The 27,822-nt window shown below is 39.9% G+C and overlaps 1 protein-coding gene across 1 annotated transcript in view; it reads left to right on the top strand.

Moving 5' to 3' along the window:
• GALK2 (galactokinase 2) overlaps window positions 1–25,705 on the top strand; it is a gene marked incomplete at both ends in the record, with an annotated part of 47,886 nt that extends 22,181 nt beyond the window's left edge. Inside the window, 5 exons of the mRNA XM_079540897.1 lie at window positions 1,249–1,347; window positions 3,971–4,123; window positions 9,042–9,252; window positions 18,873–19,074; window positions 25,498–25,705. Of these exons, the coding sequence (XP_079397023.1) occupies window positions 1,249–1,347; window positions 3,971–4,123; window positions 9,042–9,252; window positions 18,873–19,074; window positions 25,498–25,705 (873 nt within the window). The remainder of the gene's footprint in view (window positions 1–1,248; window positions 1,348–3,970; window positions 4,124–9,041; window positions 9,253–18,872; window positions 19,075–25,497) is intronic.
• Between the last annotated feature and the right edge of the window lie 2,117 nt (window positions 25,706–27,822).

Below are 27,822 nucleotides of genomic sequence, written 5' to 3'. Positions count from 1 at the left end.
GTAATTTGTAAATGTTCTTTTGATAACTTTTGCTTATCAGCTTGAGGTTTATTGACCGTAACTGCATTGTGATCTGAGTAAAATGGTTGTTACTGCATTTGCAAGCAGCTCAGCCTGATTACACTGATCTAAGCACCACATTTACAACTTTGTCTGTGGTGCCATTACAGAAATTAAGTGAGCCAGCAGGAAGACACACTGCACGTATCTCACTCTTAGCATGCTGATTTACTGCCTCTGTCTGCTGTCTTTTACAGTTCTGTACTGGCTAATGTCCCTGCCTTGCTGGTTAGCTTGTTTAAGTCGTGTGGTGCTTCATCTGGAGTGAAGAATCTGAATCTGACTTTGCCACCAGACTGAGAAACAGACAGCAACTTTATTTCAAAGTTCTTTTTTCATCTTTCCTGTGGTTACCTTGCACTTAGAAAACAAACTGGTACGGGTCATGGTATGGGGATGTGTGCTTTCCTTTGACTTTCTTCATTCTGAAAAAGTCTGTGTTCTTCAGCTATTCTCCACGGCTTCTCTGGTGTTCTGTTTTGACTTGGCCTGATGGCTGAAAGCTTTCCTGTAAATTATTACTTTTGACAGTTACGATAGTGATATTCCACACTCCCATAGTATCCTCTGACCTGCAGGTATCACAATGCACAAAGATATGCCTAAAATGTCACAAAAGAATGTGAATCACATACACTTACAAATTATGTCAGATAAACAATGTAAGCGGAGTACAGTATCTCAAAGAGAAATGACAAGCATCACTGATTAGAGTATTTACAGTGAGAAAGGGTTTCTGAGTTAGCTTCAACCCATAACTTCTGATTATTGAGTCGGTGCATTAAAACAGTGTAATTTGCCATAATTCTGTAAGCTAACAAGATAAGTGCACATATGGATTCAACTAATAAATCAACAGAATATTAGTTATTGGGGTGGAGGAGTGTGAGGTGAATGAGGAAGGTGGGTGAGGACAGCTACTAGTGTTAAGAATCTAAATAAAGTTACTTTGAAAAGCTGGCTGTGGTGGGCCCAGTGGAGGCTGCATAGTTGATTCTCTTCTTCTTTAGAATAAAAGGAAAAAGAGGCCATGTGGCAACCTGGTTCATACCAGCTTCTACTACTCAGTGTGTGAAAATGGTCTCAGAGCTGTCATTATCTCCTTCACTTTCTGGTTCATATGCAAGCAGTGCAAAAGTATCATCATTAATGTTGGCTGAAGCTTCACACTTAATGGTTTTTTTTCAGGTGGAACTTGCAGAAATTTGCACCAAGAGTGAACGTTACATTGGCACAGAAGGTGGAGGAATGGACCAGTCAATCTCTTTTCTGGCAGAAGAAGGAACTGTATGTGAATCTTTGTAATCTAAGACAACAGTTTAACATTAATTAATGTAAACAGCAATGTCTTCATGTGTACCTGGCAGAATGACAAGAAACTGGAATACCTTGGCAAGCAGGATAAGCACCACTGCAGATGAAATAGGAATGATACGTATAATCTTTTGTACAGTTGAGTATGACAGTTTGAAGGACTAAGATGGTAAAAAATAGAAATGGAGAGAAGGAGAAAAGATGTGGGGAAAGATGCATGAGGTCCAGGTTCCACACTATTCAGCTAATTGATCACTGAACTTAGAAGACTTCCCATATAATGAAATCTGAATAGTCGGTATGCCTTGTATTCAGTGCAAATGGGATAATTATTACAAAAATGCTTTCTTGAAACTTTTTGTAACCGAACATTTCTAGGAAGTTTTGCCAGGTCGAGTTAGAAAGACAATGGAGATTTTTTCCCCAGTTTTGCTAATTCCAGAATTGGCTGAATTGTGTTGTAGAAGGTATTCAGCTGTCTTAAATGCGGTGACAGAAGGTGGACTAGCCACCACATGCAGGACCTGCCAAGTTATGCACGAGTGCTTGCAGTTGAATTTACAGTGGTGTTCATCCACGGTTGCAAGAAGACACACAGGATTGTGAGTGTTGAAAACTAAAATGTGTCAAAATACATTTACTGAAATTAATGTAGCTTTTCATAGGAGACCTTTACTTTGCTTATAAATTAAAGTAATTTTATTATCTGTACAGATTTTGTGCCCTAATGCTGTATCTTGAATGAGTTTACACAGAAAACAAGCTATTTTTCATGTAATTCATCATGACATATTTCCTTTCAATTTCACATTACCCTTGCCTATGCTACACCTTTCCTTCACACCTCATACTGCTCCTCGTAAAGTGAAGGAAGTTGCATATTTTGCTGGCATACACACAGAGGATCATGTAAGGGGGATTTTCCTGATGTATGTTGGTGGTGGTCAACAAAACAAAGGAAAGATTAAAAGAGAAATTGTGAACCAAGCAGAAAACATCTTTGCTTCAGTACAATTGCAGATGAATGCAGTTCTGGCCACCCATTTCAAAGAAGTTACACTAGAGCTAGACAAGTTGGAACATTGGCTGAAAAATTTAAAACGTCACCTTGGAAAAACAGTGTCTTGGAGGGCGATGTTTTGAAGCCAATGTAAAATAGTGAATGGACAAGAGAAGGTAAATTGAGAATGCATTGTTTTTCGTAACCAAAGAACTAATAGAAACACAATAACATTAACAAGCAGCTTGTTCAAAAACAAACAAGGAAGTTGTTTTTTCAAAGCATTCATTGTTAAATTGAGAAATACCATACATTCTGGAAGACAAAAGTTTAAAAAGGGTTCAAAAAGGACCTTCTTGGGTGCTAATAAAACATTGGCCTACGTGTTTCTATTAAACAAAATGTGATGAATCTTCCAGTAGAACTGCCATAACCTTTCCTTATGGGAAGCTGGAAAAATACATCGGAAAAAAGAAAAAAAAGAAAAAACAGGTTGCTCTATGTATGTCTTATTTTCATATTCCTTCTAAATATCAATTCAAGGCTGCTGTCAAAAACAGGAGACTGGACCAGCTCAGAGGTACATTCTGAACGTTGTAGCTCTTACGGGGTATACTGAAATGTAAGCAAGCTTGTCTGTCTTGATAGTAATTTTGTGACGTGGTCCAGAATCTCAATGGCAGGGAGTAACACACATGCTGTACATAATGTACAAGCAGATTTGTCATTGTTTATTCAGCACTCTAGCTGCTCAAGGAACTCTCTGGGGGTGAAAAATGCCAAAACCAGTAAAGGCATCCTTGCTTGCACAGTTACAGTCTATACTAAGTAGCGAAAGCAGGGCACATGATTTACAACTTGTCCTAATGAGAAACCAGATGTGAATTTAATCTCTTGATTACATTACATCCTGAATTATTTAATTAATGGATGCCTAGCTTATTCCATGAAAAGGTCACAAAATGTTGGGAACATCTTGCACGGCCTATGTAAAGCATCTGTGAGGCAAGACAGTCTCTTATATCAGAAGAAAGAAGATAGTAACTACTTTTTATATAGTTTTATTTCGTTTCTCTGATTGTTGGTATGTAACACGATCACCATCTGCAGTCAACCCTACGATTTTGGTAACATGCTGTACCTCAGTGAATTAAATCTTCTTGACATAGTGGAAAAATAGAAAAATAAGGGGGAGACAGATATTGGTGGAGGGAAGGGAATGTGAAGCTGCTTGATTCTAGTAGCACACACATTAGCTTCAGCCAGGTCTGGTACTTTTCTGTAGATCAAAGGAAAACTGTTGTCTTAAACAGGCAAGAAAAATAGGTTGGGTGGGGTTCTGTGAAATGCTGGAGAAACCCAAAGACTTAAGGGAAACATTCTAAAATCCAACTACAAGGGAAGGGGTTGAAATGTATGTGCAACTCAGCCAATGAGGTTAGATCTCTTTTCTTGCTGTTTCATGTCAGTTTCCTTCATTAAGTGTCCCTGGATTTCCAAGAGAAAAAACATGCAAATTTGTATTTGATTTATAGAACTAAGTGCACTGCTAGCTAGTAGTAAATTAAAACTAACCAGTCATTTTTCTTTCGATAGGCCAAGTTGATAGAGTTCAGTCCTCTGAGGGCAACTGATGTTAGACTTCCAAGCGGAGCAGCGTTTGTTATTGCTAACAGTTGTGTTGAAATGAATAAAGCAGCAACTTCTCATTACAATATTAGGGTAATGGAGTGTCGTCTGGCTACAAAGGTAACGTATGGCTTATGTCAAACTCTAATGAAACCTTCATCTAAGTATGTGCCTTTCTCCACTTCTGACCAATCATATCTTTACTTAACACCTGGCTAGATGCTATGTTAAGGAGCATTTTTCTTTCCAGCACCAGACACTTCCATCTCTGCAGAAACAATTCCTGCCGAGTTTAATGGAAGTGCAAGGACTATGCCCTTATATAGAAGATTATGTGATTTTAATTCTATTTAATTTATTTTGTGTTATATTTGAATGGAGGAAATATGCCTATTTTTCAGAAAAAATGCTCTGAGTTAATGAGATAGACTGTTTCTAATTAAAGCTGAATAATGACAAATAATGGAAAGCAACCAGTGTGGTCACATGTTTACATGTATATATGGCAATAGATGTGTATTTTCGAGGATTTAGAAGACATCAAAGCTACTAGTTGGAGGCCTGGAAGTAATACTGGAAATGCTGAATAGCAGCATGCATGTTAGTGTAAAACCCAGAATTTAAGTTAAACTGCCTGTTTACAGTTGGCAATTATCTCTAAAATATATGGAATCTGAGCATGACAAATCTAAGTTCTGCTTTAATTGTGGATTCTGTAGATCATACATTTGGGAATATGAGGATGTAGGGTTTGATTCGAGTCTGTTATAAAAATACAGTGGATTTTTTATTAAGTTAAATGAGGACTAAGCATAAAGATTCACTGCAGTAATAGCCCACATGGAGTGCTGTGTTAAAGAAACAAATTTGGGTCACATAGCATAGATGAAAGTTTTAAAAAGTACAGTGTGGAACTCCTTGTCACAAACCGGTTGGCCAAAATACAGGTTAGACTCTTGCACTCAATCTAAACAAACAGGTACTTTAAGCACCTGTTGGCAGAATGGTTCTGGGAAAGAAAATGCCATAGTTAATGTTAAATAATGAAAAAAAACCTGTAGAATACCTTAAATGATACTGACAAAATGTAATGTAAAATATGATAGTTGGGATATTTTTACAGGAGGGAAGTAAAACAGGTGGCCTTTAAAATGGGATTTCAACTCAAGTATGAAAAACAGCTACACTTTAGGTGTATATTAGATATGGTAAAAATAATAGCACCAATGAGCACATTTTCAGTTGTCAATGAAGTTAGTAAAAAGACTCCTATGCCTTTAGAAAAATGAAGGTAAAGACCTCACCGTGTGCTAGATCGTGCATAACTGATAAACATCAAATTCAGGATAATTGATTGACTACATCTTTTAGGAAGAGTTTATTTTGGAAATTATTATGCATAAGGCACAAGGAGCCTTTGAGATGGTATGTTTTGAAAGGCAAACTGTAACTGTAAATGCCTTGGAAGACCTTTTAAGGTATTGTTCTATATGCCTTTTTTTGCAAATTGAATCACAGCTTTCTAAATCGCTTTAAATTATTGAGCCTCTTTATTAAAATGATGGCAATGAACAATTTTAATTTTTTTACACTACTGTTAGCTATGATGCAGTCTTTAAATAGGTACCTTTAGCAGATCCATGACTTTAAGTAGACTAACAACATACACCTGTCTATTTTAAAACATATGCTACCCAGATGGAAAGTTGCACACACTACAAAAATATTTTGAGTCAGGAAAAGACTGTCTTTAGGAAGAGGTCACAGTGGGGTGAAGGAGGGCAGGCATGTAAGTGGAAGCAGGGAAGTCATTTATGCACCATTAAGCTAATGGAAATATGAAATAACATTCTGGACTTCACAAGTCTTTTGCTTTACAAGAAATTCTCATTGGGTTTTTCTAGGATGGGCTTTTTTTTTTCTTCCACTTTAGGTCATTCTAATATTGCTTACTTGTTTGCAGAAAGCTCTCTGTAAATAAAGATGCCAACACCATGTATTTCAACTGGCATTGGTGCAGAATATTTTGATATCAATCTGTCTTACAGCAAGCTCCTGAGCATCCTAACCTGTCCTTCTCAGGTTCTGCACCCTTCCCTTCTAGGCAGTCATTCATTTGCTTGCTTCATTTGTTCTGGGGAGCTTCTTCTTTTTCTGTCTTTGCTTTTGTCTCATCGCTTTCCTGTGCACCATTAAACAGTATGTTTAAAGTCAATCATGTTCCTCAGAACACTCAATTCTACAGGAAATTAATTGTGCCTTATGTATCAGAGCACTTGTGCAGTGCACAGTGCAGGATGACTGAGCATTAATGCATGCTCTGCAATCCCCATATTTTACAGTGTGTGGTTCACTTCAGTTTCAGCTAGAGTGGAGCCAAGAATTTCTGCAACTGGGATGCCATGTACTTATTGAGCTGATGTTTGCTAAATGTGGAAAAACACTCAGGTGGTATTACAGAAATGTAAAGTATAAGAAAGGGATGTTGCAGTAGAAGGGCGAAGCATTCCTATACTTACTCTAGTCAGGCTTTCTTTTATTTATATTTGTCCCATCATTCTCTTTGTACAGTGCTCCAGTGTGCCTGTGTTGAACAATAAAAGACAATGATGACTACAGATGCTATATCCTGACAGTTAAGAGCCAGCTGGATGCTGTCCACATCTTTAATTCATCTAGTCAGAGATCAGCAAGAAAATATCCAATTCTGGGATCAGTACTGGATTTACTTTTGTACATAAAATAGATGGGATTGTTCCCATCTCTGTTCTGCATCCATTACAATTTGAGCTGCTGCAGATAGATATTTGTTAAAAACAAAACAAAAACATTTATTTGCTCATAACGTTTTTTCCAATGCTGCTACAGTTGAAACTTCGTTATAAGCAACATGAAACTTTTCCCAGCAAGGCCTGCTCACGGAGCTGAAGGGGTCAGTTTCCATCTGGAACATTTTACCTGTAAAACTCAGTGCAGTTAGCTTTTCTAAACTGCAGCATCTCCACTGAAGAATAGAAATGACAGTAGATGCTACAAAACCTGTGACAAATACTCTAACTGGATTATGGATTTTACAAGTAGAAACGTTTTTGTTGCCTTGTAGAACATTATATTATTTTTTTCTAAATTCTTATTTCTGTATAACTTCTGGTAATAAAGTCCAGGGGCTGCTGAACATTAGGATTACAATTATTAGGGAAGAAGTTTTTACATTCATATCATAAACACACACCAACACAGGAGGTAACAAATATTTAGATAAAATAACTGAAGCAATAATTGTTATTGTAACTGAGCCATAAGTAAGGTAACATACCGTTAAGTTGAGGCTATAGAGTTCTAGAAGCTCTATAAAAAAAATAGGCCAGAAATAACTAAATCAGTCTCTCACAAGAAAATTGTCTCACCTTGATTTCTGCATTAGTCACTACACACTGCTGCTGCTTCTTTCACTACCACTGAACACAAAACTGTTTTAAATGGCGTCACAGTCAGATGATTAGGATTTTGATTGGATTTTGTCCTGCCCTATTAAGTTTCACATAAATCTTAGCAAGTCGCTAGATGGCACCAAAAGTAGTTAACTTTTACGTACCATAATAAAGCAAAACTGGAAAAGTTCCTGCAACGGTACTGCTGGAGGAGAGCAGAGGGTGAGAATCTACAGCAGAAAGCTGGGCAATAGATTTGCTTAAACAACAACCTCGTGTTCCAACTTCAGACAAAGCAATGTAGATACTTTTCAGGCACGTATGTGAATACAGGAAGTTACACATGTGCTAAATTGCTTTGCTGGACTGAGACCTAAATGATTTCAAACCAATCTTACTCAAACCCACTGTTTATTGAAATGAATAACAAGACACACTGGGTGAAGTTTGGGCTCTGTTGATGAGAAGTTTCAACATGGATGAGTGGGAAAAGGATTCCATTCTCTGATTTTGCTGCAATGCTTTAAACTCTCTGCAAACATTCAGCCTGATCTGGTACACACAGAAGCCTAAATCTCAATTAAAATGATGAAGGATTAGAGGCAGTGAATGCAGTCAAATGATATTGGCACTTTTCTGCTAATCTATCTCAGTACTGATCTGTTAAAACGAGGGTGTTGGGCTCCCACAGCGACCACTGAACGTGTTTCTATCATTAATAATGTTAAGAACATTCCACCTCATGAAAATACGAGACGAGTTGTTTTGCTCAAGTTTTTTCATTAGACACAGGGGAACATCATCGCATGCTGCAACTTTCTAGAGAAAAACCTCTTTGACGTATTTCCTTTTAGGATTCTGGTGCATTAAAGTAACTGCCTTCAACTGCCAAGAAGTCAGAAAGGTACATTACGCATGACCTACTTGTCTGGAGTGGAAAAAACAAGTGTACCTATGGCTAGGTACGCTTACTAGTGTAGTTAGCACATATAGCACTAGTTATACTAGTTAGCGCAATGGAAATCGTATAGGAATGGAACAGATTCTAACTAACACATCATAACCTTCTTATAGGGCTCAAAACTTTCACTTTTATGTTTAAAAAATGGACTTATTTAAGTTTACGTTGAACGCTGCAGTATGGGAAAGGCTATTGTTAATTCTCTACTACAAATATATATTTTATATTTTTAGGGCTATTATGAGAACAGTTTGTAGTGTCTTCCTCGAGTTCAACTATAGGAGCATCTTACTCTTCAATGCTAGAACAAATTATAACAGTGCAGAAACAGACTCCTTGGGGACCTGCAGTGTTACAATACTGTAGCATTTGTACAAGCAATAGTCTGAATGTGGCTTTGAAATTTTAAAAATTGTTTGAAGTAATGACATCCATAGAAAAGGAGGAATCACTGATTTGATATCATACAATGTCTCACTCACAGACCTTTCATAAATAAATATCTACTGTGCAAGGATAGAAAGTGGCTATGGATAATTCCCAATTAATAAGTTGAAAGAGCACTCGGGTCTTAAAGCTGCTGATGGACAATTTAGTGTTAGTTTTAACCTGGGAAGCACAACATGTTTTATTTTTTAAATTTCAGCTTCTCTCAAAGTCAAAAAGTTTGGACTGGAAAAAAATGCGGAGACTCCAAGATGTGCAGGCCAGCCTAGGAGTTAGCCTGGAGGAAATGCTGACCATTGTCGAGGAGGTATTGCATCCGGAGCCGTACAGCACAGAGGAAATTTGTAAATGCCTGGGAATTAGCCTGGAGGAGCTCCGCTCTCAGATCCTGAGTCAAAACACGCAGAATGGTAAGCATATATGAAATACTGTTCTTTGCTTTACAGTGTTTGTGTTATGTAAAATTGCTCTTTATTAATAAGTGGTGTGCAAGTCTCGCCAGAATACTCCAGAATCGTGAGAATCTAAATAGTAGAATGGGTACACAATGGAAGAAGTAGCAGATTAGATTTTAGATTAGTCTGTACTAGTTTAGAGTCACTTCTAGATAGATTCAAGAGAAAAGTCTTAAGTTAGGCTTCCTTTTTAAGCCAAATCTCTAACAAAACCAGACATTTTGGCTGGTTACAGCATCAATCAAATAAGTCCTGTGTGCTCTCTCTGAACTGGTGTTCAGGGCTAGCATAGGTAGAGACTTGTTTCTGTTTTTGAATGGACAAATACATTATCAATTCATAAAACCTATATGAGGATGCAAGTCTCCTAGGTCACTCTTTCCTGAGAAAGAAGTTCCTGTTTCTGTATATACATATCTACCTATCTAGATCTAGATATATGTTGGCGCAGGTAAACAATTTACTATGTAAAGTATTTCCCAAATATTCTTGCATATGATTATATGTTATTATATATAATTTTGATTATTGGCACTAATGACTTCTAAAAGAAAGAACTGCCTTAGATGTATATAGTAGGGTTGCTAATAGTACCTAATAATAGAGCATTTATGAAATCATTAATTTGCATTCATAGTCATTTCCAATTTAGATTAGGTTCTTGCTTTATGAATTTTAAATAACCCAGACTTTTTTGTTTTCACTCTGTGGCTTTAATGCCTCTACTGTTTTCCACAGCCAAATTATATCCTTGCCAAGACTGGTTTCAGGGAGGTATATATTTGTTTGCATGTACATCAGTAACATGTATATACATACTGATGCATATATTTAAAAAATATGCACATCTGGAACAACTGTAAATGTTATACATTGACCAGGAACCAGGTCCTGAACCTATAACCTTTTTTGCAAGCCAGTGATATGAGGGAGCATAAAATTATCTTAGTGTCTAATTACATTGCCAGAGGGGTACGGCATGGAATACGGTGTCTTAACCCAGCTCATTACCTTCATAGGAAGAGCTCTGTTAACTCTGTGCTGTACATACAAGAACAGACTGATCTGTGTGTGTGCACTCGGCAACGTTTTCATGGGAAACTACAGAGCTCTGAGCGTGTTGTGCTGTGCCCTAACTCTCCCCTTCAAGAAGGTGTACAAAACTCACAAAGAGGTTTATAATCCCTACACCTGGTTTACAAAACACAGTTCTACAGTTCTGTTGAACTGAATTGTTTTTTACAGATTGTGTTTTTCCACACCCCTTCAGAAAAAAAGGTCTGGATAAAAAGTTGAAACACAAAAGCTACGGAAAAACTGAAGGAAATGTTATACTGGGGCTCTGAATAGTGTTTGCAGATGTTTGCTGAATGGAATCTCTTAAACTTGTATGACCGTGATTTCATTTGATAAGGCCAATTACAGTGGGTTATGCTGCAAGTCTCTTTGCATGTACAATATAAAATTAAATAAGAGATTTCTGTAAAACTATACACAAAAAAGAAACGAGACAGACAAAGAAATAACCTAAATCCACTGTTGTGTGTTTTGTTAACACACTGGACAAATTGCATTTTACATTGGCTTTGGAAAACCAGAGGGTGTTTGACAAAAATATTTTTCTTATCTCCCCCCTACTTTCCGACTGTTCTTTAATAACAAAGCCTCGCTTCTTCATGTGAGAAAACCTACCAGTCCAGTATGTCATTTCTGCAGAGTATTTCTAAATATCACTGAACTTTTGCTCAACGTGAACAAAGAGCCCTAGCAGTTAAAGGTACCTTTCTTCCTTTGTAAAGGTTGCCTTAGCTTTCCTGTTACAGGATTTCAATGTTAAATGTAAAATACCTGCATAAGAAACACCAGGTAAATCATTTACTGGATTCCGAGTTTTCTCTGTGACTGAGTTAATTTGTTTGTATTATTCAAAGTCCAGAGTTAATGTTTTGTACAGACCCTGTATCTCATGTTTAAGGATATGAAAGTGCTACATCTGTTACTTTAGCATGAAGTCAGCTTTCCTTCATCTGCTCCTCCAGTGATGACAGAATCACAGAATCACAGAATCACAGAATTGTAGGGGTTGGAAGGGACCTCCAGAGATCATCGAGTCCAACCCCCCTGCCAAAGCAGGTTCCCTACACCAGGTCGCACAGGTAGGCATCCAGGCAGGTCTTGAACATCTCCAGAGAAGGAGACTCCACCACCTCCCTGGGCAGCCTGTTCCAGTGCTCCGTCACCTCACTGTAAAGAAGTTCTTGCGCATGTTTGTGCGGAACTTCCTATGCTGCAGTTTCTGGCCGTTTCCCCTTGTCCTGTCTCCACTCACCACTGAAAACAGTCTGGCCTCGCCATTCTGCCCCCCACACCTTAGATATTTATAGACCTGGATCAGGTCCCCTCTCAGTCTTCTCTTCTCAAGGCTGAACAGACCCAGTTCACTCAGCCTTTCCTCATAGGAGAGATGCTCCAGGCCCTTCACCATCTTTGTGGCCCTCCGCTGGACTCTTTCCAAGAGATCCTTGTCTTTTTTGTACTGGGGAGCCCAGAACTGGACGCAGTGCTCCAGATGAGGCCTCACCAGGGCAGAGTAGAGGGGGAGGATCACCTCCCTCGACCTGCTGGACACGCTCTTTTTAATGCACCCCAGTAAGCCATTGGCCTTTTTGGCTACAAGGGCACACTGCTGGCTCATGGCCAACCTGTCATCCACCAGGACACCCAGGTCCCTTTCCGCAGAGCTCCCCTCCAGCAGGTCATCCCCCAACCTGTACTGGTGCATGGAATTATTCCTCCCCAGATGCAAGACTCTACACTTGCTTTTGTTAAACCTCATCCGGTTTTTTTCTGCCCAGCTCTCCAGCCTATCCAGGTCTTGCTGAATGGCAACACAGCCTTCAGGCGTGTCAGCCAATCCTCCCAACTTCGTATCATCAGCAAACTTGCTGAGGGTGGCCATTATCCCCTCATCAAGGTCATTGATGAAGATGTTGAACAAGACCGGACCCAGCACAGACCCCTGAGGAACACTGCTAGTTACAGGCCTCCAACCGGACTCTGCAGCACCAACAACGACCCTCTGTGCTCTGCCAGTCAGCCAGTTCTCAACCCACCTCACTGTCCATGACACTGTGTGCTTGCCCAAACTTCCGTACATATGTTAGGCTGACCAAAGAAGAACTCCAGATCCCAAAGAAAAACTATATGGGCAGGCTTTGGGCAAGTCTCAAGCTGTGGCTGGATGCACAACAACTTCTAATCTCTTTTATAGGAAGGTACTCAAGGATTCCTGCAGGGTCTCACTGTGCAGCTCGCTTGTTCCCCGGGTTTGGAGAGGTACAGGTGCTGCATAGTCTCTATAAAGCCTCATGCAGCTGTTCCTTGGCCAACTCACAATCCTGAGTTTAAATCCCCCTTCCAAATGTTTACACGTGGATTGCACTTGCGGCTTCTGAACATCTCTAGAACAAATAATATTTCTTACATTTGAAGATACGCTATACCATAATTTTGTCTTGGAGTTGAAGGCTTCACAGAACATTTAGTGTGTGGTTATTGTGGGACGTGAAGTATTTATAAGCCTCACCACAAAAGGATACTTGCTTGTAAAATAATGTATTCCTTTAACTATAAGATGTTTTTTCCTTCTTAGATCAGTTGTTTTTAAAACATTTTTTTCCTTTTCACATATAAAATCATAATCTAATTTTGATATTTAGATCTGGGAATGAAATCATCATCAGAATAACAGGTATCTGTTTACCATCAAGATTTGGCTGTGTAACTGCCCTCTTGTTTGTCCCCTGGGAAGACAATGAATCTTAAACCTTAGCGTAGTTGCAACAAGTGGTGTTTGAATAGCATTTCATTCCCACTGCCAAGTCATCTGTATTAATGGTGATCTCAGTGCAAGAACAATTTTTACTCTCTTTGTGCAGAAAATAACACACGACTTCATGTGAAGGTGGACACAGATGTGCTGCTCAGCAATATGTAAAGCTCTGCCTGTGCATCAGTGGAGTGCCCTTGTCTTACAAGAGCAGAATTTATCTCCGCGTTGGTGACCTCAGAGTGCTTCCCAGCTTGGGGGTTGGGGTGACAGCTTCATCCTGATCCACGTCATGGAGGAAATTGAGCACATACCATTCTCCTTCCAGAAAGACACGGATTGCTTGGGATGAGCCCCCAAGCAATGGGCCGCTCCTGGCAGATCCCATACAGGTAGAAGCAGACATTTTGGGTGGGCCATAGGTTAGGCATAGGCATGAATGGTCTAGGTTAATTGCAACAGTTTTGCTAAGGCTCGCATTTCCCTGGAGAATTACTTTCAGCTGGTAGTTACTGTTCTCTTAGAGCAGGTGTCTGCTAAATGGGTCACTGAATCCAGCAATGACTGGTCCTTTGGTTTATTTTCAGAGAGCCAGATTACAAACAGTTATTTGAGCAGTCCCAGCAGAATAACTGTTCCCCACTTTGAGGAGGGGGTTCACAATCTGGCTCAAATTAAAGCCATCTGGCAGCATTTTCTTATGTACATTATGAGCCAGAAACGTTCACCCTCTTCATGTTCAATCAGCAGGAAGCCTAACAGAGAAAGGTGCTGTTCCATGTGAGTAACGCTGGTAGAAACTGTCCCCTACATGATTTTGTATTGGTGAATTTTTCCCGTTGTAAATTTCTAACAGTTCCATCAGCCATGTGTAGCTCATTAATCTACAGTGAAGCAGATTGTAAGAAGCTGCCAAAGCAGCTAGAAAAAAATACACAGCCTGAAGAGGCTGGTCTTTTGCTAAAGGTCAGACAGAATTGTACAGGAAGCCCCTAAAGAAAGGAATCTGCTGAAGTTGAAGTTACAGCAAATAATGTGAGTTGCTGGGAAGCCACAGTGTTTAATTATAAAGAAAAAAAATCCATTTAAGTGGAGAGTACAGGTTTACACAGTTTTCATTAAGTTAAAACAAAAAATATGACCGTACAGTTGCAAATGCACAGTAAAGTTTTCTCTTACATTTAACTAACATTTGCTTGGGACAAATAGCCCAGGATTTTTGTTTAAGAGACTGTATATGGATTTTGGACAAACTTCCATTAACATTAGTCAGTTGTCTCTTAACAAATGTCAAGGTTCTCCCTGCAGTGTGAAACATTATTGCACTGGAAAATGTCACTGCTTCCTTCAAGGGCATTTAGTGGCTGTAAGGGAACTGCATCTAGCTGCTCATAGGTCCTCTGTAGAGGAGCAAGCGGAGGTGCACGGAGTACACAGAGGGTCATCAAGAGCTCTGACATTCTAAAAAACAGAAGTGGAGTGGTAACACAAAGCAGTTAACAGTGGATGAGATTCCTTGAGGACCACGTCTGCTTTTTTTTGTAGAAATGCAATTAGTGGAGCAATGACCTGAAGGTGGGTTAGTGACAGTGACTGCAGGTGAAATGTGCTAAAAACTTTACAATTGGGCTTATTTTGACTTCTTGCGTTTATGTTCTCTGAGCTACATGTGTTCCAATCCATAAACAACATAGCTCACCTTCACTTCAGTCCACAAGAAATGTTTTTTAGGTGTGCAGCTGATATCATACAAAATAAATCAATCTCTATATTGTCTCTTCTGAAAGAGACAAAAAGGACCCCAAGATTCTGATCGTGCCAGCATGCCTAGGTCTAAAATCAAACAGCTCTCTGTTGCATGGCAGTGAGCGACACAGAAAGCAGCAGAGAGAAAATACATGGTGATTTTCAACAAACAGCTTTTGACAGCATGTTTCCAGTCAGAGGCTGGATCCCTCGCTGATACAAATCTCCATCAGTGCAAATGGTGCTACATCATTTTAAACAAATAAAACATCAGAACTGGATACTGCACAGATCCTTTTATGGGAGAAGCATTACTCTAGACATGTGCTGGACAATTGCTCTCATGCCAGCGTGGCATAATGTCACTGCAGCAGGGATTTTACATTCCTCTCCATTCACTGGAGAAATGGGTATCAGAGGGCAAGTCAGGCCTCAGGTGGGACAAACATTTCTGCAGGCTGCCCCTTCCACTGTTAGGAGAGCGAGCTGAGGATGTCTGCACCCCTCATTTGGAAATTAAGTGGAGAAACCAGGACATTATACTTTTCTGTATTAGGAAAATGTATGTATATTTTTAGTTAGGTTAAGTACCTGATTTCCATAAACAATAATAGATTTAAGGACCCAAATGCTTTTAAGAATCTGGCACTGGTTCCCTAAACCCTGCTTTATTGCTGTCCTTTGAGCCCAAGAGGACAAGATCTTATAAGCCAGTCCTGCGTAACACTGCATGCTTTACTTCTAGGGCTTCAGTTTCTCTTCTGCATAGGCCCTGCAGGCCTAGCTCAGATATAAACTAATCATTTTTGCATACTTAAGTTTTCTTTTAACCGTGACAGAATGTGACTTAGGAGATTTATTTTAATTGTAAAAGATGTGGTACTTTTCCCATGAAGCACACAGATTCTGATCAGCTCCCACAGCCTTCTAAAATCATGGGTTCCACAGCTCCTTGGCATGGCCTATCAATTCGCTTAGGTGGGTCTGACGTACAGGCAGTGATGCAAGCAAGAAGATTCAAATATAGATGTAATTTCTGGAAATAATGTGTGTTGTGCTATCTTTTATTATATGGAGATGGTTTGTTGGACTGCCCATCCAAACAGAAGAGATCCAGAGTTTCTCTATCACCAGAAGCATTTGGTGTTGATAGCTGAAAGTATGCAAATTGTTTCATTGCTTTAGAATAGGACTTGCAGAGAACAGAGGTGTTTGCTGTCCTGAAGAAAATTCTACCTGAACAGCAAATATTCTGCCAGAGAGAAAAGCAAACTATACTAAACCTGTTCCAAACACAAACATTGTTTTCTGAAATAAAACGCTGTCTGTAAACAACCATCAGCTAACATAACGATAGCAGACTTTACCCAATACTAATTCTGTAAATCTCCACAAAGGACAAGTCTGAAAATAGCACACAGCCACTCTTTCTCATTTGAGAACCGCTTGCCAGGATTGCGCTCGCACTGAGAGAAAGCCAGTGTCGAGGCAGCAACTTCTCCCCTACACCCACTGAGTCTCCCCCACGCCCAGGATGCAGCTCAGACCTCCGGCACACCGCCAGCACACGGTGCCCACTGCAGCTCCAATTCGTAACACGACCAGCACAACACAGCCGCAGAGATTTTAAAGGTAATCTGGCCAGTAGAACATTGCTCTACCAAAGGGTGGTCTCTGAATCAATCACAGCTTTTGGCAAGTCTCTTGCCTTACAATTGAAAACAGACACGTTTTCAGTTCATTCTTTGGGTTACTACTGTTCAATGGTGATTTACAAGAGAGTGTGAGCTATGGCAATCTCTCACGCAACTTTAGATATTCCCTAAATGAATGCACATTTAGAAATCTCCTTGCTCTAAAACAATGGCTTATAAGAAAAGCATATTTAAAGAGACACCATCCTTAAAAAATGCCAAGCAGCCTTTCTCTAACAGAGCAAACACCAAAGCATGCCCCACAGAACACAGCGCGAGCAACTCCAGCAGTAACAAAGCACAGTGGGGTGAAACACACCTCTGAGCAGGAAAAGAGAACACACCTTTCCCCCGTGATACTCACAAGAAGACGTTTCCTGGGGCACGCAATTTTGCCGTTTCAGTTCTATTCTGTTCATTCTGAGAAATGCAGTTGGAGGCCTACTCAAAAGGCAGCATCAGAGCGTTTCTCAGTAGCAGGCTGTATTGAGTTACAAAATACATAGCACTGGAAGCATTATGACCAGTAGCAGAAAACTCCTGTGTCCAATATTTCTCCATCATTTTAGACTATTTATGTCCCTCTCAGCACTGTATTTTCAGCATTTACAGTTGTGAATTACACTTACTCTGGAAAGATAAAAAGAGGTTATACAGACACTGTTAAGTTTTAGTAAGGGATGCAATCTGGAGAGCACATATGAAAGTCTTCACACTGGACAGAATATTATTTTCAATCTATCAAGGAAGACTTGAGTGTGCAATTGCAAATGTTGATTGCCGCAATCACTGAAGTGGTTCCGGAATGACTGTCTCCACAGAACAACCCAACAGGAACTGCATGTGTCCAGGTCAGAAGGCAAGTTCCAAATCTAGGGCTTGTTTGTCTCTGTTTGCCCTTTTTCCTCTGCTGGAGTGTTTCATCAGCCATCTTAAACAGTGAGAGGCACCAGAAACCAATAGCAGGAAAGGGTCTTTGTTCTGGATGAGAACTGACGTGTAGAACCAAACTGAGGGATACTCTGAGGTGCTTGAGCTACAGTGATGAAACATACTACAGCAGGTGTTCCAAGTAAAGACTTACGTTCACTTACCTAGCACTTACAACCCCAAAAGCTCAAGTAAAGCAATTTTATCATCAGTTGTCATACATGCTTCTGTAGTACTTCTTCAGTAGCAGTTACAAGTCCATGGTATTAAAATAAACAGAAAGGTACTGAGTGAGGAAAAATAATGACCTACAACAGCCTAACCCTCCTCTAAGTCACAGCAGTTTGATGGGCTTTTAACCACAGACATTCCCTTTACTGCGCCCCACTGTCCAGGCTTGGCAGGGGTCCCTGCCTCGATGGCCACACAGGTTTGAGCTCCCTCCCACCCATCCCAGAGGAACTGCTCCATTTTTCATGGCATGATTACAAAATGTTAGCCAAAGTCTTTGCACCAGCCTTTGATCTTAGGTCGGTGCTAAGAGGGACTTGTTTGGGCCTCTCTTTTTATGTCTACACAGGCAGCACTGACACTGGACACTGGTAACATACCGAAAATAAACCCTCAAAATCAAACTGAAAGCACCTGCTTCTTTCAGCATACCATTAACACAGCATTATCTGCAGTCGAGGTGAGACTGCACTGTGGAAATTAGAGAGGGTTTCCTTACCTAGGCACCAGGAAGAATGAATAATGCCATTTCAATTCGTCTCAGTAAAAAAAGGAAAGGGAAAGGGAAAGGGAAAGGGAAAGGGAAAGGGAAAGGGAAAGGGAAAGGGAAAGGGAAAGGGAAAGGGAAAGGGAAAGGGAAAGGGAAAGGGAAAGGGAAAGGGAAAGGGAAAGGGAAAGGGAAAGGGAAAGGGAAAGGGAAAGGGAAAGGGAAAGGGAAAGGGAAAGGTCTGCCTGCACTGTTAAATAATTGATGCAGTCTAGGGCTGGAGAAGTTGCACACAGTGCCCAGGGCAGCAGGTTCAGGCAGCCTGCAGGGCACCAGGCACTCTCCAGTGCTCTTGTAACTCCTCTATAGTTTGAATCTCATATTTTTCAAATGACACTCTTTCTGATATGTGCATAAAGTCATAAAACTAGAAAAATACACACATCATATTTTGATGAAATCTAAATACCACATTATTTGGGCTTTTAAAGATGTGGGTGAGGTTTTGGCAGAAGCTTTTGGCAGAGTTTCAGCACAGAGTGTTCGATTATGAAATATTAATTCTAAAAATAATTCTTTTACTGTGTTTTTATATTTCATTATTCCTTTGCTAGTAAAAATTGATAACTGTGGTGCTTTGTATTTTCATTCTGTTTAGTTTCCACCTTCAAGTTACACCAGCGTGCAAAGCATGTGTATAGCGAAGCTGCCAGAGTGCTGGAATTTAAGAAGATATGCAGCGAAGCACCTGACAATGCAATCCAGCTGCTGGGAGAATTAATGAACCAGAGCTATATCAGCTGCAAGGAAATGTATGAATGCAGCTGTCCTGAACTGGATCGGCTGGTAGACATCTGCCTGTAAGTTCTGACCACAAGGAAGAGTAATCCCTTGTTGAGAATATTGTTTGAAATGATGAGAAAAGATGACGTTGTTGGCTATTGCAATTTTAAAATGAAAGTATTCTTGTCTCTTATTACAAAATTAATCTCCTGCAGGGACATTACATGGTCAATTGTTTCCCTACTGACATCTGTGTAATACTTTCAGATGAAAGCTGCAGTTTATGGCTTTATTACAGATTTTGCTTTTGGATTGATTCATCATCACAAGTGCTATGTTAGAATGTGTTAGCTATTCTTTTTTAACTTGTAGAAGTCATAACTGGTTTTCTTTAAGCATCATCTTAGTTGCTTTATTTGAACTCTCTCACTTTTCAATATTACTTAACCATTTCAGAACTGTCACCATGGGACTTCTAGAGCATAAGTTAACTGTTAGGTTGCTTTGAAATCGTAATGATAACTTGTTAGATGCTACTGCATCTTTTCCTTTTTACTTGAAAAGACATCTTAACTAGTGCACCAGATAGGTTGGAAAGTGGCTGGCCATTTAAATGATGAGCATGCTTACCAATGCAGTGGCTGACACAGCTTCACCTAAGCCTTCACGCTCTTCAGCCTCCCTGCCCCAGCCTCATTCATTTACTGCATTCCCTAACTCAGTTTGGCCGCAGTAAAACCAGACCTCTCAACTCTAAAATGCATTCCCTGTCATTTGCCCCTTCTCTTCTCTCTTTACTCCTCCCCAAGAAGCAGGCCATTATTTTCATAATTCTACAGTCACATCTGGTATAATCGTGTGTTAACAGAGAAAGTAAAAATGAATACTTAGTACTCACATTTGATATGGTATTTCGTCCACATCACAGCAACAGCACAAAAGGATGCACACACTTCAGTTAATTCCCTTTTTTTTTTCTGGTATGTTTAATCACAGGACAGACAACTTATGCTAACTTTGATCTAAATTCAGTGAAAAGAAAAGAAATCAGTGGTTGGTAATCACTTTAACAGGGGCATACGGGAATAAATAGCTGCCCAGGAAAGCCATCTCCCTGCTACTTTATCCCTGCCATTGCTCCAGCCAGCTCTCCCAGCTGCTGCTCTCATTCATTTCATCACAGATCCTGGAGATGCCACCTCTATACTTCTGCTCACCTTTTACTTTTCCTGTTCTCCATGGAGAAGGGCACACATAGTTTGGGAAACTCTGCCCTAAGACAGAGCATTAAGAGGTTACTGCCGTTCCAGGAAATGTAGTGTGCCGTAAGTGTTTGCAAGCCTGAGGTCAAGGAATGCTGTTTCCCTGTTGTGCAGAATTAGAGGCTATAAAAGTATCCTATCTTTTCTCCAAATCTCTAAATCTGTGAGAAAACAGAATCTGCTTCAGTTCAACATCAATAAAAGGAACACCTTACCATTTAAAAATGAAGGTTACAAAAGCACTTGCTTACCAGCAATTAATTATATATAACTAATACTCATCAGTCTGGCTTATAATGAAAATGGGAATTTTACAAAGAGGCAACATGCCATATACATTCTTACTTTTATAGCCATACACATTTATTAAGCTGTAATACCCATTTACCAGGTTTGTAAATTGATACAGTATGATACTGATGATTACTTAATACATCAGGTTAGTCTCATTAATTTGGCAGACAAAACGGAAAGCCAAAAAACCACAAACTTAAAAACCAAATGCAAGACTTTTGGACATTCACAGATTGTTTTGCATGTGGGATGCATATGCTGTTTTGTGATAAAACACAGAAGTCCTGATAGCCATTGGACAGTCTGGTAGTAATTTAACAACATAATTTTTGTTCCTTCTCTCGGGAGCCATTCCTGTACGCAGCGCACAGGCCGTGTTCAATCTGTTACATCACACAGCAGTCACATAACAGAACGAGCTCCCACAGTCCCTCCGTTAGTGAGGCGGTTGCAGCATGGCTGTCCCAGCTACTCAGGGAGGGCGTCTCCACAGTCAGCTGAAGACATGGAAAAGCATGGGCTGCAAAGTCCAGACCTGGTACCAGCCATCAGCAGCCTGTTCTGCGACTCCACAGACAGAGGAAAAGCCTTACAAATGAACCCCTGTGTTATTGTTAGTTACAGTAACTTCCAATAGTGATTTCTTGGTCAGCGGTACCGGATAGCTGAGCTCTGCAGATGTAACCAGCCACATCAGGTGCCTTCACTAAGGTGTTCTAATAGGGCAGGTTCTCAGAAATGCTGAGAGAAACCTACCATTTCAAGTAGGTATAAACTAACAAGTTCTACACTACAGCATGGGGTTACCTGTGCTATATGGAATAGGCCAATACTGATGTTTGGAGCAGTGTACAGCAGAACGAATCCCAGTACAGGGATGGAAATTCTGTTTCTCATTTGTGCTGAGCTCTGTGCTTTCACAACTCCGCAGCCTAGCTTGAGTGTTGTGCCACTAGCTTGTAGGCAGCAGCACTGACAGCCACAGAACCAAAAGGAAAGGCGCATGCAGTCAGGATTTCACTAAATTGAATTGAAATTAATCAGACCGTTTCGGTTCCATGGACCAAAACATAAATAGCAAAGAAAGAAGTGATGTGTGTGCCCATGTTACATCAGATTTCTAACTTATCAACAGAAGTGCCCATGGCTAGTGTGATGGGCATAGCTGCGTGCCACAGCAGAGTGCCATTAAATAAAAAATTATTTCTAACTGGTATTTTTTAAATGATTGCAACTGTTTTTTATTATATTCATTGCAAAAACCAAATAAATTATTAGTTTATTCTTTACAGTCTTATCCCATCATGGATAGTCCTTAAGAAATACCTCCTTTCTTAGAAGTTTAGTACTCAATAATGACTTTCTGATTAGAGTTGTAAAAGCATATAGCTATTGTAGATGCACGCAGCTTAAGCCAGCATGTCATTTTTAAAAGTATTGGGAAAAAAGCTCAATTTTTCTCAAGTTGTGCATTAAAAAATGAAGGCATGTAAAATCTAGTCACTCTAGGAAACCTTGGCTGATGTGACTACAGGAATGGCCTGCAACTACATAAATTACATTCTTTACTTCAAATGATATACAGCTGCCCTGTAACTTTAAAAAGCCCTTCCAAAAATACATTCCACAGAATTGCCCAAGTCTACTGCTGCTCTCTCCTTACAAGGTTTAAACTGTAAGAATAATCTGCATATCCAGATGTTTTCTGTTTTGCCCAGATCTTTATGTTTTACTGTACAACATCTGCCAAGAAGGAAAGGGATCCATACTTGCTGTGGTTTGTAGTGCTGAAAAGCGTAACCGCCAGTGGGTCAGTATTTTATTCTTCGTGAAGACAGAAGATTTGTACTTTGTCTCACCTCTCTCGTGCTATTAATAGCTGCTTTACCTGTTGGCCTTTTAAAACACAGGTGGTTTACTAAACAGTTAAGGGACAAAAAGCTGAAACTGAGCTCGCAAATTCCTTAGGTCCTTTTTCCCGGACTGTTTGAATATTGGAAATAACTTTCATTCCCCTATTCTCCATCTTTTGGAGGTATAAAAGCTGATAATTTTTGTTACCTGCCACGCCTCTTCCAGTGGAAGATGGCCAAATCTCTATGATCACTTTTTAAATGGTACAGTTCTTAGGTTATATCCAGGTGCATTATTTTCTTAAGTCTGGAGCTATGATACAATTTGAAAGATCAACTAACAAAAAAACCCAACATGTCTGCAGCACTTTCAGAGACAAAAAAAAAAACAACAGAACTTTAAGATGTTATTCAAATGCACACTGAGCTACAAAACAAGTACACACCACATCACCCCTAAATTAATACTGAAATCCCATCGCGTTAACTCCATGCTTTCTAAATAGCTGGTTCACAAATGCGAGCATTTTGAATTAACAACATTGCTCAGTGTTTTTCAGCTCTCTCAACAGAACTGTTTTTAAAATGAGTTACTTCTGTGTTTTACCTATTGCTGCTATATCCCAAACTGTGTGACTTCCATTCTTACTCATCTCGCACTTGCTATAGCATTTGTTTTCACCCTCATATGCACACAGTTCTCTCTTTAATCAGAGAGCACTGGAGCAAGGTAGATGAACTCTTCAAGAAGCAAAGGACTCAGCTGAGTGCCCCCAGCACCGGATGACTGACATCCATGGCCTTTCTTTACGTGCTTCTTCTCACTCCCCACTACTTGTCCTTGTGACTGCCCTATAGTCCAGGCAGTGCATTGGGTACTTTCCCACATCTTAAATCCACGTCACCCTCTGTGTGGGTGAGTGCTCCATCCACAAGATTATTGTTGGAAGAGTCACTGTTTGCTCTTACTGCTCCTTTCTTCATAAATGCATACTTTAAATGCTGGTGCACAAGAAAAGAATGTGCGGCTATGAATCCTGCTTTACCAGCAGAGCCTAACACAGGACTGAGCTGAGCGAGACTCAGTGGAAGAGGCAGTTTCAGACTTCACTTTCTCATGTTTGGCACAGGTGATTCCCGTGCACTGCTCCCCAGTGTGCAGAATCAGATGCTGACCTCTGCTCATCCCAGGTGCCCGACATCCAGGTATCAGAGTGCCGAGCCCCTCAGCGTTACGCCCTCAGCATCAGATCACATCACATTTGAAACCGGTAGCCACAGTATTTCGAAACACAGTGACTTCAGCTCTGAAACAGGCGTATTTTCTGCCTACATAATGCTTTATTTCAACTGAGTATTTTAAAATGACTCAGTAAAAATGAGGCATGATCATGACCACAGAGAATTATGAAATCAATGAAAGGTTCAGAACAATTCTGAAGGGATTTCAGTTGCCCACCAAAATAAAAGCCAGACACCATCTGAAATACAACGTTCTGACTGAGGTAACAGACAGAATGAATACAGACAGCTGATTTACCGCTTTGAAAAGAGGATTGGGCTTTACAAAGTCAATGGGAATTTCCCTATTGATTGCAATTGAGACTGGATTGGATCCTGCTCATTTTAGGAGGTTGCTCCATGGACCATAAACTACAAAAAATTGCATCAGAGAATGAGTGGCTTACAGGAATAATAAGAAAAATAAAACACCAACAGGAAATAAAGAAGGAACATAAAATCGAGTCAATATGCAGGGTGGCACCACACAGACACACTGAAGAAAGTGTTTCTATTCAGGAAGATATGTAAGCATGTTTAGAATGAAACACATATGCAAGTACTTGCTTGAAATATGACCTAAACTTCTACTAACCCAGCAGTATACCACATTCATTTAACATAAAACGCACATACAAAAAATCAGTACAGCCTATTTGGAATGAGCTGTCATTTTCTAATACATTGTTCACATGATGCTCACTCTCCTAAAACCAATTCTAGGGCCAGGAAGGCTCACACAAGCATGGATCTTAGAATCATATCACAAATACTTGTTTGCAAATCAGATTAGACCTCCCATGAGAATAAAGATTTTGAATGACTTTTCTGAACCATCCTGTTCTGACTGTGTTAGAAACGTCCCAAAGGCCATGTGGTATTTTCTACTTTTTTTGAATCTAACTAAAGATAAGCAGCACAGGTCAGCAAACTAACGAAAGTAATTAGTCTAAATTCTAATGAGGTGGCATCTGAATGTTGCACAGTGATGGCACGGGATTTGCTGCAGGACATTTCTAGCAGGCTTGTATGAGGCTGGGAATGGTTTATATTTCCAGTGTTTTATTTGTCATTGTTCCCTCTCTTCATCCTCCTTATTAAGGACATTTTTCTTCTCCTTTTTGACAATATATTCTTATTTTACCTTTACTGCTGTAAATCTGTTAAGTTCACGTGGTTCCTCTAAAGATGGATACCTATCCCAGTCCTTTCAGCTTTGACAGCTGTTTGACTCTGCGTATGATTTCTGAGGAGTTTCTGAACTCTCCTTTTCTTGACTGGCCCTCTCAGTCATTCTGCGGAAGAAGCCTGTGAATCTTCAGCATGTTTTAGATCTGTCCTGGAAGAATAGAGCTATTTGTCTTTGCCACATTAGAAAATGGCTTGCATGCCTACATCCTGTGCAATTAGCTTGTGAACCCTCTTTTGTTATTTTTGTCATGTATTTCTGTTTTCACTTCTGATGCCTTATGAATTTTGCTAGCAAAATCCCTTTTTCTTCCCCTGCTTTCTTCATCTCAGCTATGCTGTGATCCTTAGAACAGCTGATGTTGAAGCACTGCAAAAGAGGATGACTCAGAACTGACAGAAATGACTACATTGCAGTTTAAAGGGTTAGAATTTTTTTGTCCAAAATGGTAATTACAGATTGCTGGACTATCATGTGCAACCAAGTGAACTTCAGCAAGTCAGACGACACTGATGTATTTTTTGAGTTCAGCATTCACTAATTTTCTATAGGAATTTTATATGTGACAAATTGCCCCCTTCTGGTCTATTTTTCATTATTTTTCCTATTATTTTGTTTCAGGCAATTTGGGGCCGTCGGGTCACGTCTGACTGGAGCTGGATGGGGCGGCTGCACTGTGTCAATGGTGCCTACTGACAAGCTGAATACTTTCCTAAAAAATGTTAAAAAAGCTTATTACCAAAATGATGGCCAAAGATTAGCGCTGGAGAATAATGGTCTCTTTGCTACCAAACCTGGAAGAGGAGCTTTGGTTTTTGTTGAGGCCTAAAGAACATAAAAATTGTAAAGAAACTATGTAGAGCATTTATAACTGGCAGGACTTCCCACGCCACAATAAATGAAAGCCTTTTCTGGGTTTTATTATGAGTAGTTGCTATTATCAGAATATATTTCTGAAGAAGGAATTAATCAGGAACACTGATTACAAAATCTATTTTTCCCAATATTAAAATATTTTCAGTGTAAATGCTAATTTACCAAAATCTATTGACACACTGTACTTGAAAAAGTGATGATTGTTTATTACAACAGATCTTTTCTTTTTCTTTTTCTGCCATAAAAGTAAGACCAAGTAGAGCACTGAACTGTTCTCCTGAAGGGCAGGAGCCTTGCCATGTGTGCAGGGCTGCTCAGTGCTTACATCAGTGGCTAGATGTTGTTTCTGGAATCCTATGAAAACGGACGATCAACCTGATGAATTAAGAACAACAAAAACGGATGGGCCTTGCTGCACATGCCATGTTTCATGCTAGTCTCAGATACAATTATTAGTCTTGCAATTAATGACAATATTGGAAGGGAACCTGCGGGCCAAATAAAACATTGGGAACACTTTATGTTAAGCAGGAAACCTTAACTTCTAGCTATCGTTCTTCTGTACCTTGATGTAAGGGTGACTGATGAATGTTTCAGTGAGAATGCTGTCTGTGACCCATCCAACAAGACAGCACGCTCGCCTTACCAAATCAGTGAACAAAGAACAAAGTAAAGGTTGGCTGTGAGTTGTCCAAGTACCACACACTCATTGTTCAGTCCTAGCTGCGTTTACAAGGTCGATGAATTTGCATTTTCAAGCTGTGGAGGATTAAATACAGCTACAAACTGCACTTTCCTTCAATTCATGCTGTGCCTAAAGAAGCTCCTGACAGGCTCCAGGTTGCAACCACAAATCACTGGAAGCGTAATACCCACAGTTCATTGCCCTTCTCACTAGGAGAAATTACAGTGGTCACACAGAGAGGTGATGTACATTGAGATCTACCTCTGCTTCCAACCAGAAGATCAGCTTCCTGTACCCTGTTTCACAGCACACTAACTGGCACTTCTCTGCTGTCTACAATGAAAATGCTGAAGTTTTGCTCGTGTCGTAACCCTTTCAGCCATAAAAGTCATAACATGTGCATGTTTTTATGATGCTAAGCACATGTGAATGTCCAGAAGTCTGCATCATATTAGAGATCTCTCAAAAGAGATCATCTGTACATTACCCACACTAAGTCAGGCCAAAAATGAATTCTTAGAGGCTACTAATTCTGTGAGAGGACTCTGCCAAATCTGAGCACAGCAGATGAACAAGAGCCAACGCAGACAGCCAGATCTTTTCAGGAATCTCAAGGGGACATGTAATGGCAATAGTATCACTAAAGAAGATTTTTGTATTCTGACAACCAGGAAGAGTGGAACAGAGAACGCTGTAGATCAAGCAAATCAAGCACTTGAGAGAAAAGGACAGGGTATGGGCACAAAGGGAAGAAATGAAGAGATGGGATTTAGAGGGAAGACAGTTCAAAGGATGCAGTTGAGAAGAGGAAGGCAAGGGATAAGGGAGACAGTAAAGAACAGGAGCTAGAATTACAGAAAGGTTTACTCTCTAAACATTGCTAACACTATCAATGGAAATGTAATATCTTGTAGTCCGTTTGTAATGTACAGCAGATGTGCTGTGCTTGCAACCAAAGCTGTAAACGTAAGACTCCAAAAATGAAATAACTATTGGTAAACATCTTCAAGAAATTCCTAGTTAACAGAGAGATTTCGAGGAAAAATAAAGCCATGGCTTTACGACCACCTGTCTTAATAAATACCATCCTTCGTTTGAGTGAGTTCCTCCTCATTATCCTCTCATGGAAACGGCGTACAACACAGTGCATACCAATTCATTCAGTAATGCACTTGAATTGAGCTTCAGCTGTATTAATGGAAGCTCTAACCACTGTATGAGAAGAACAAAGATATTTTAGATTCTTTTCTATTTCTTGAGAATGTCACACACTGTCATGGTAGCTTCCCAAAAACATGTGGGCAAGTTTATGGGCTGCAGTGCATTTCTGTGAATTGTATAAATTATATTCTCATTTAAACAATTCTTAAACAAAGAAGAGGAAA

This window comes from Tetrao urogallus, assembly GCF_951394365.1.
Source record: "Tetrao urogallus genome assembly, chromosome: 11".
In the NCBI taxonomy this organism is placed as follows: domain Eukaryota; kingdom Metazoa; phylum Chordata; class Aves; order Galliformes; family Phasianidae; genus Tetrao; species Tetrao urogallus.
Note: the sequence above shows the minus strand (reverse complement) of the source record. Positions and strands in the feature narration are given on the sequence as shown.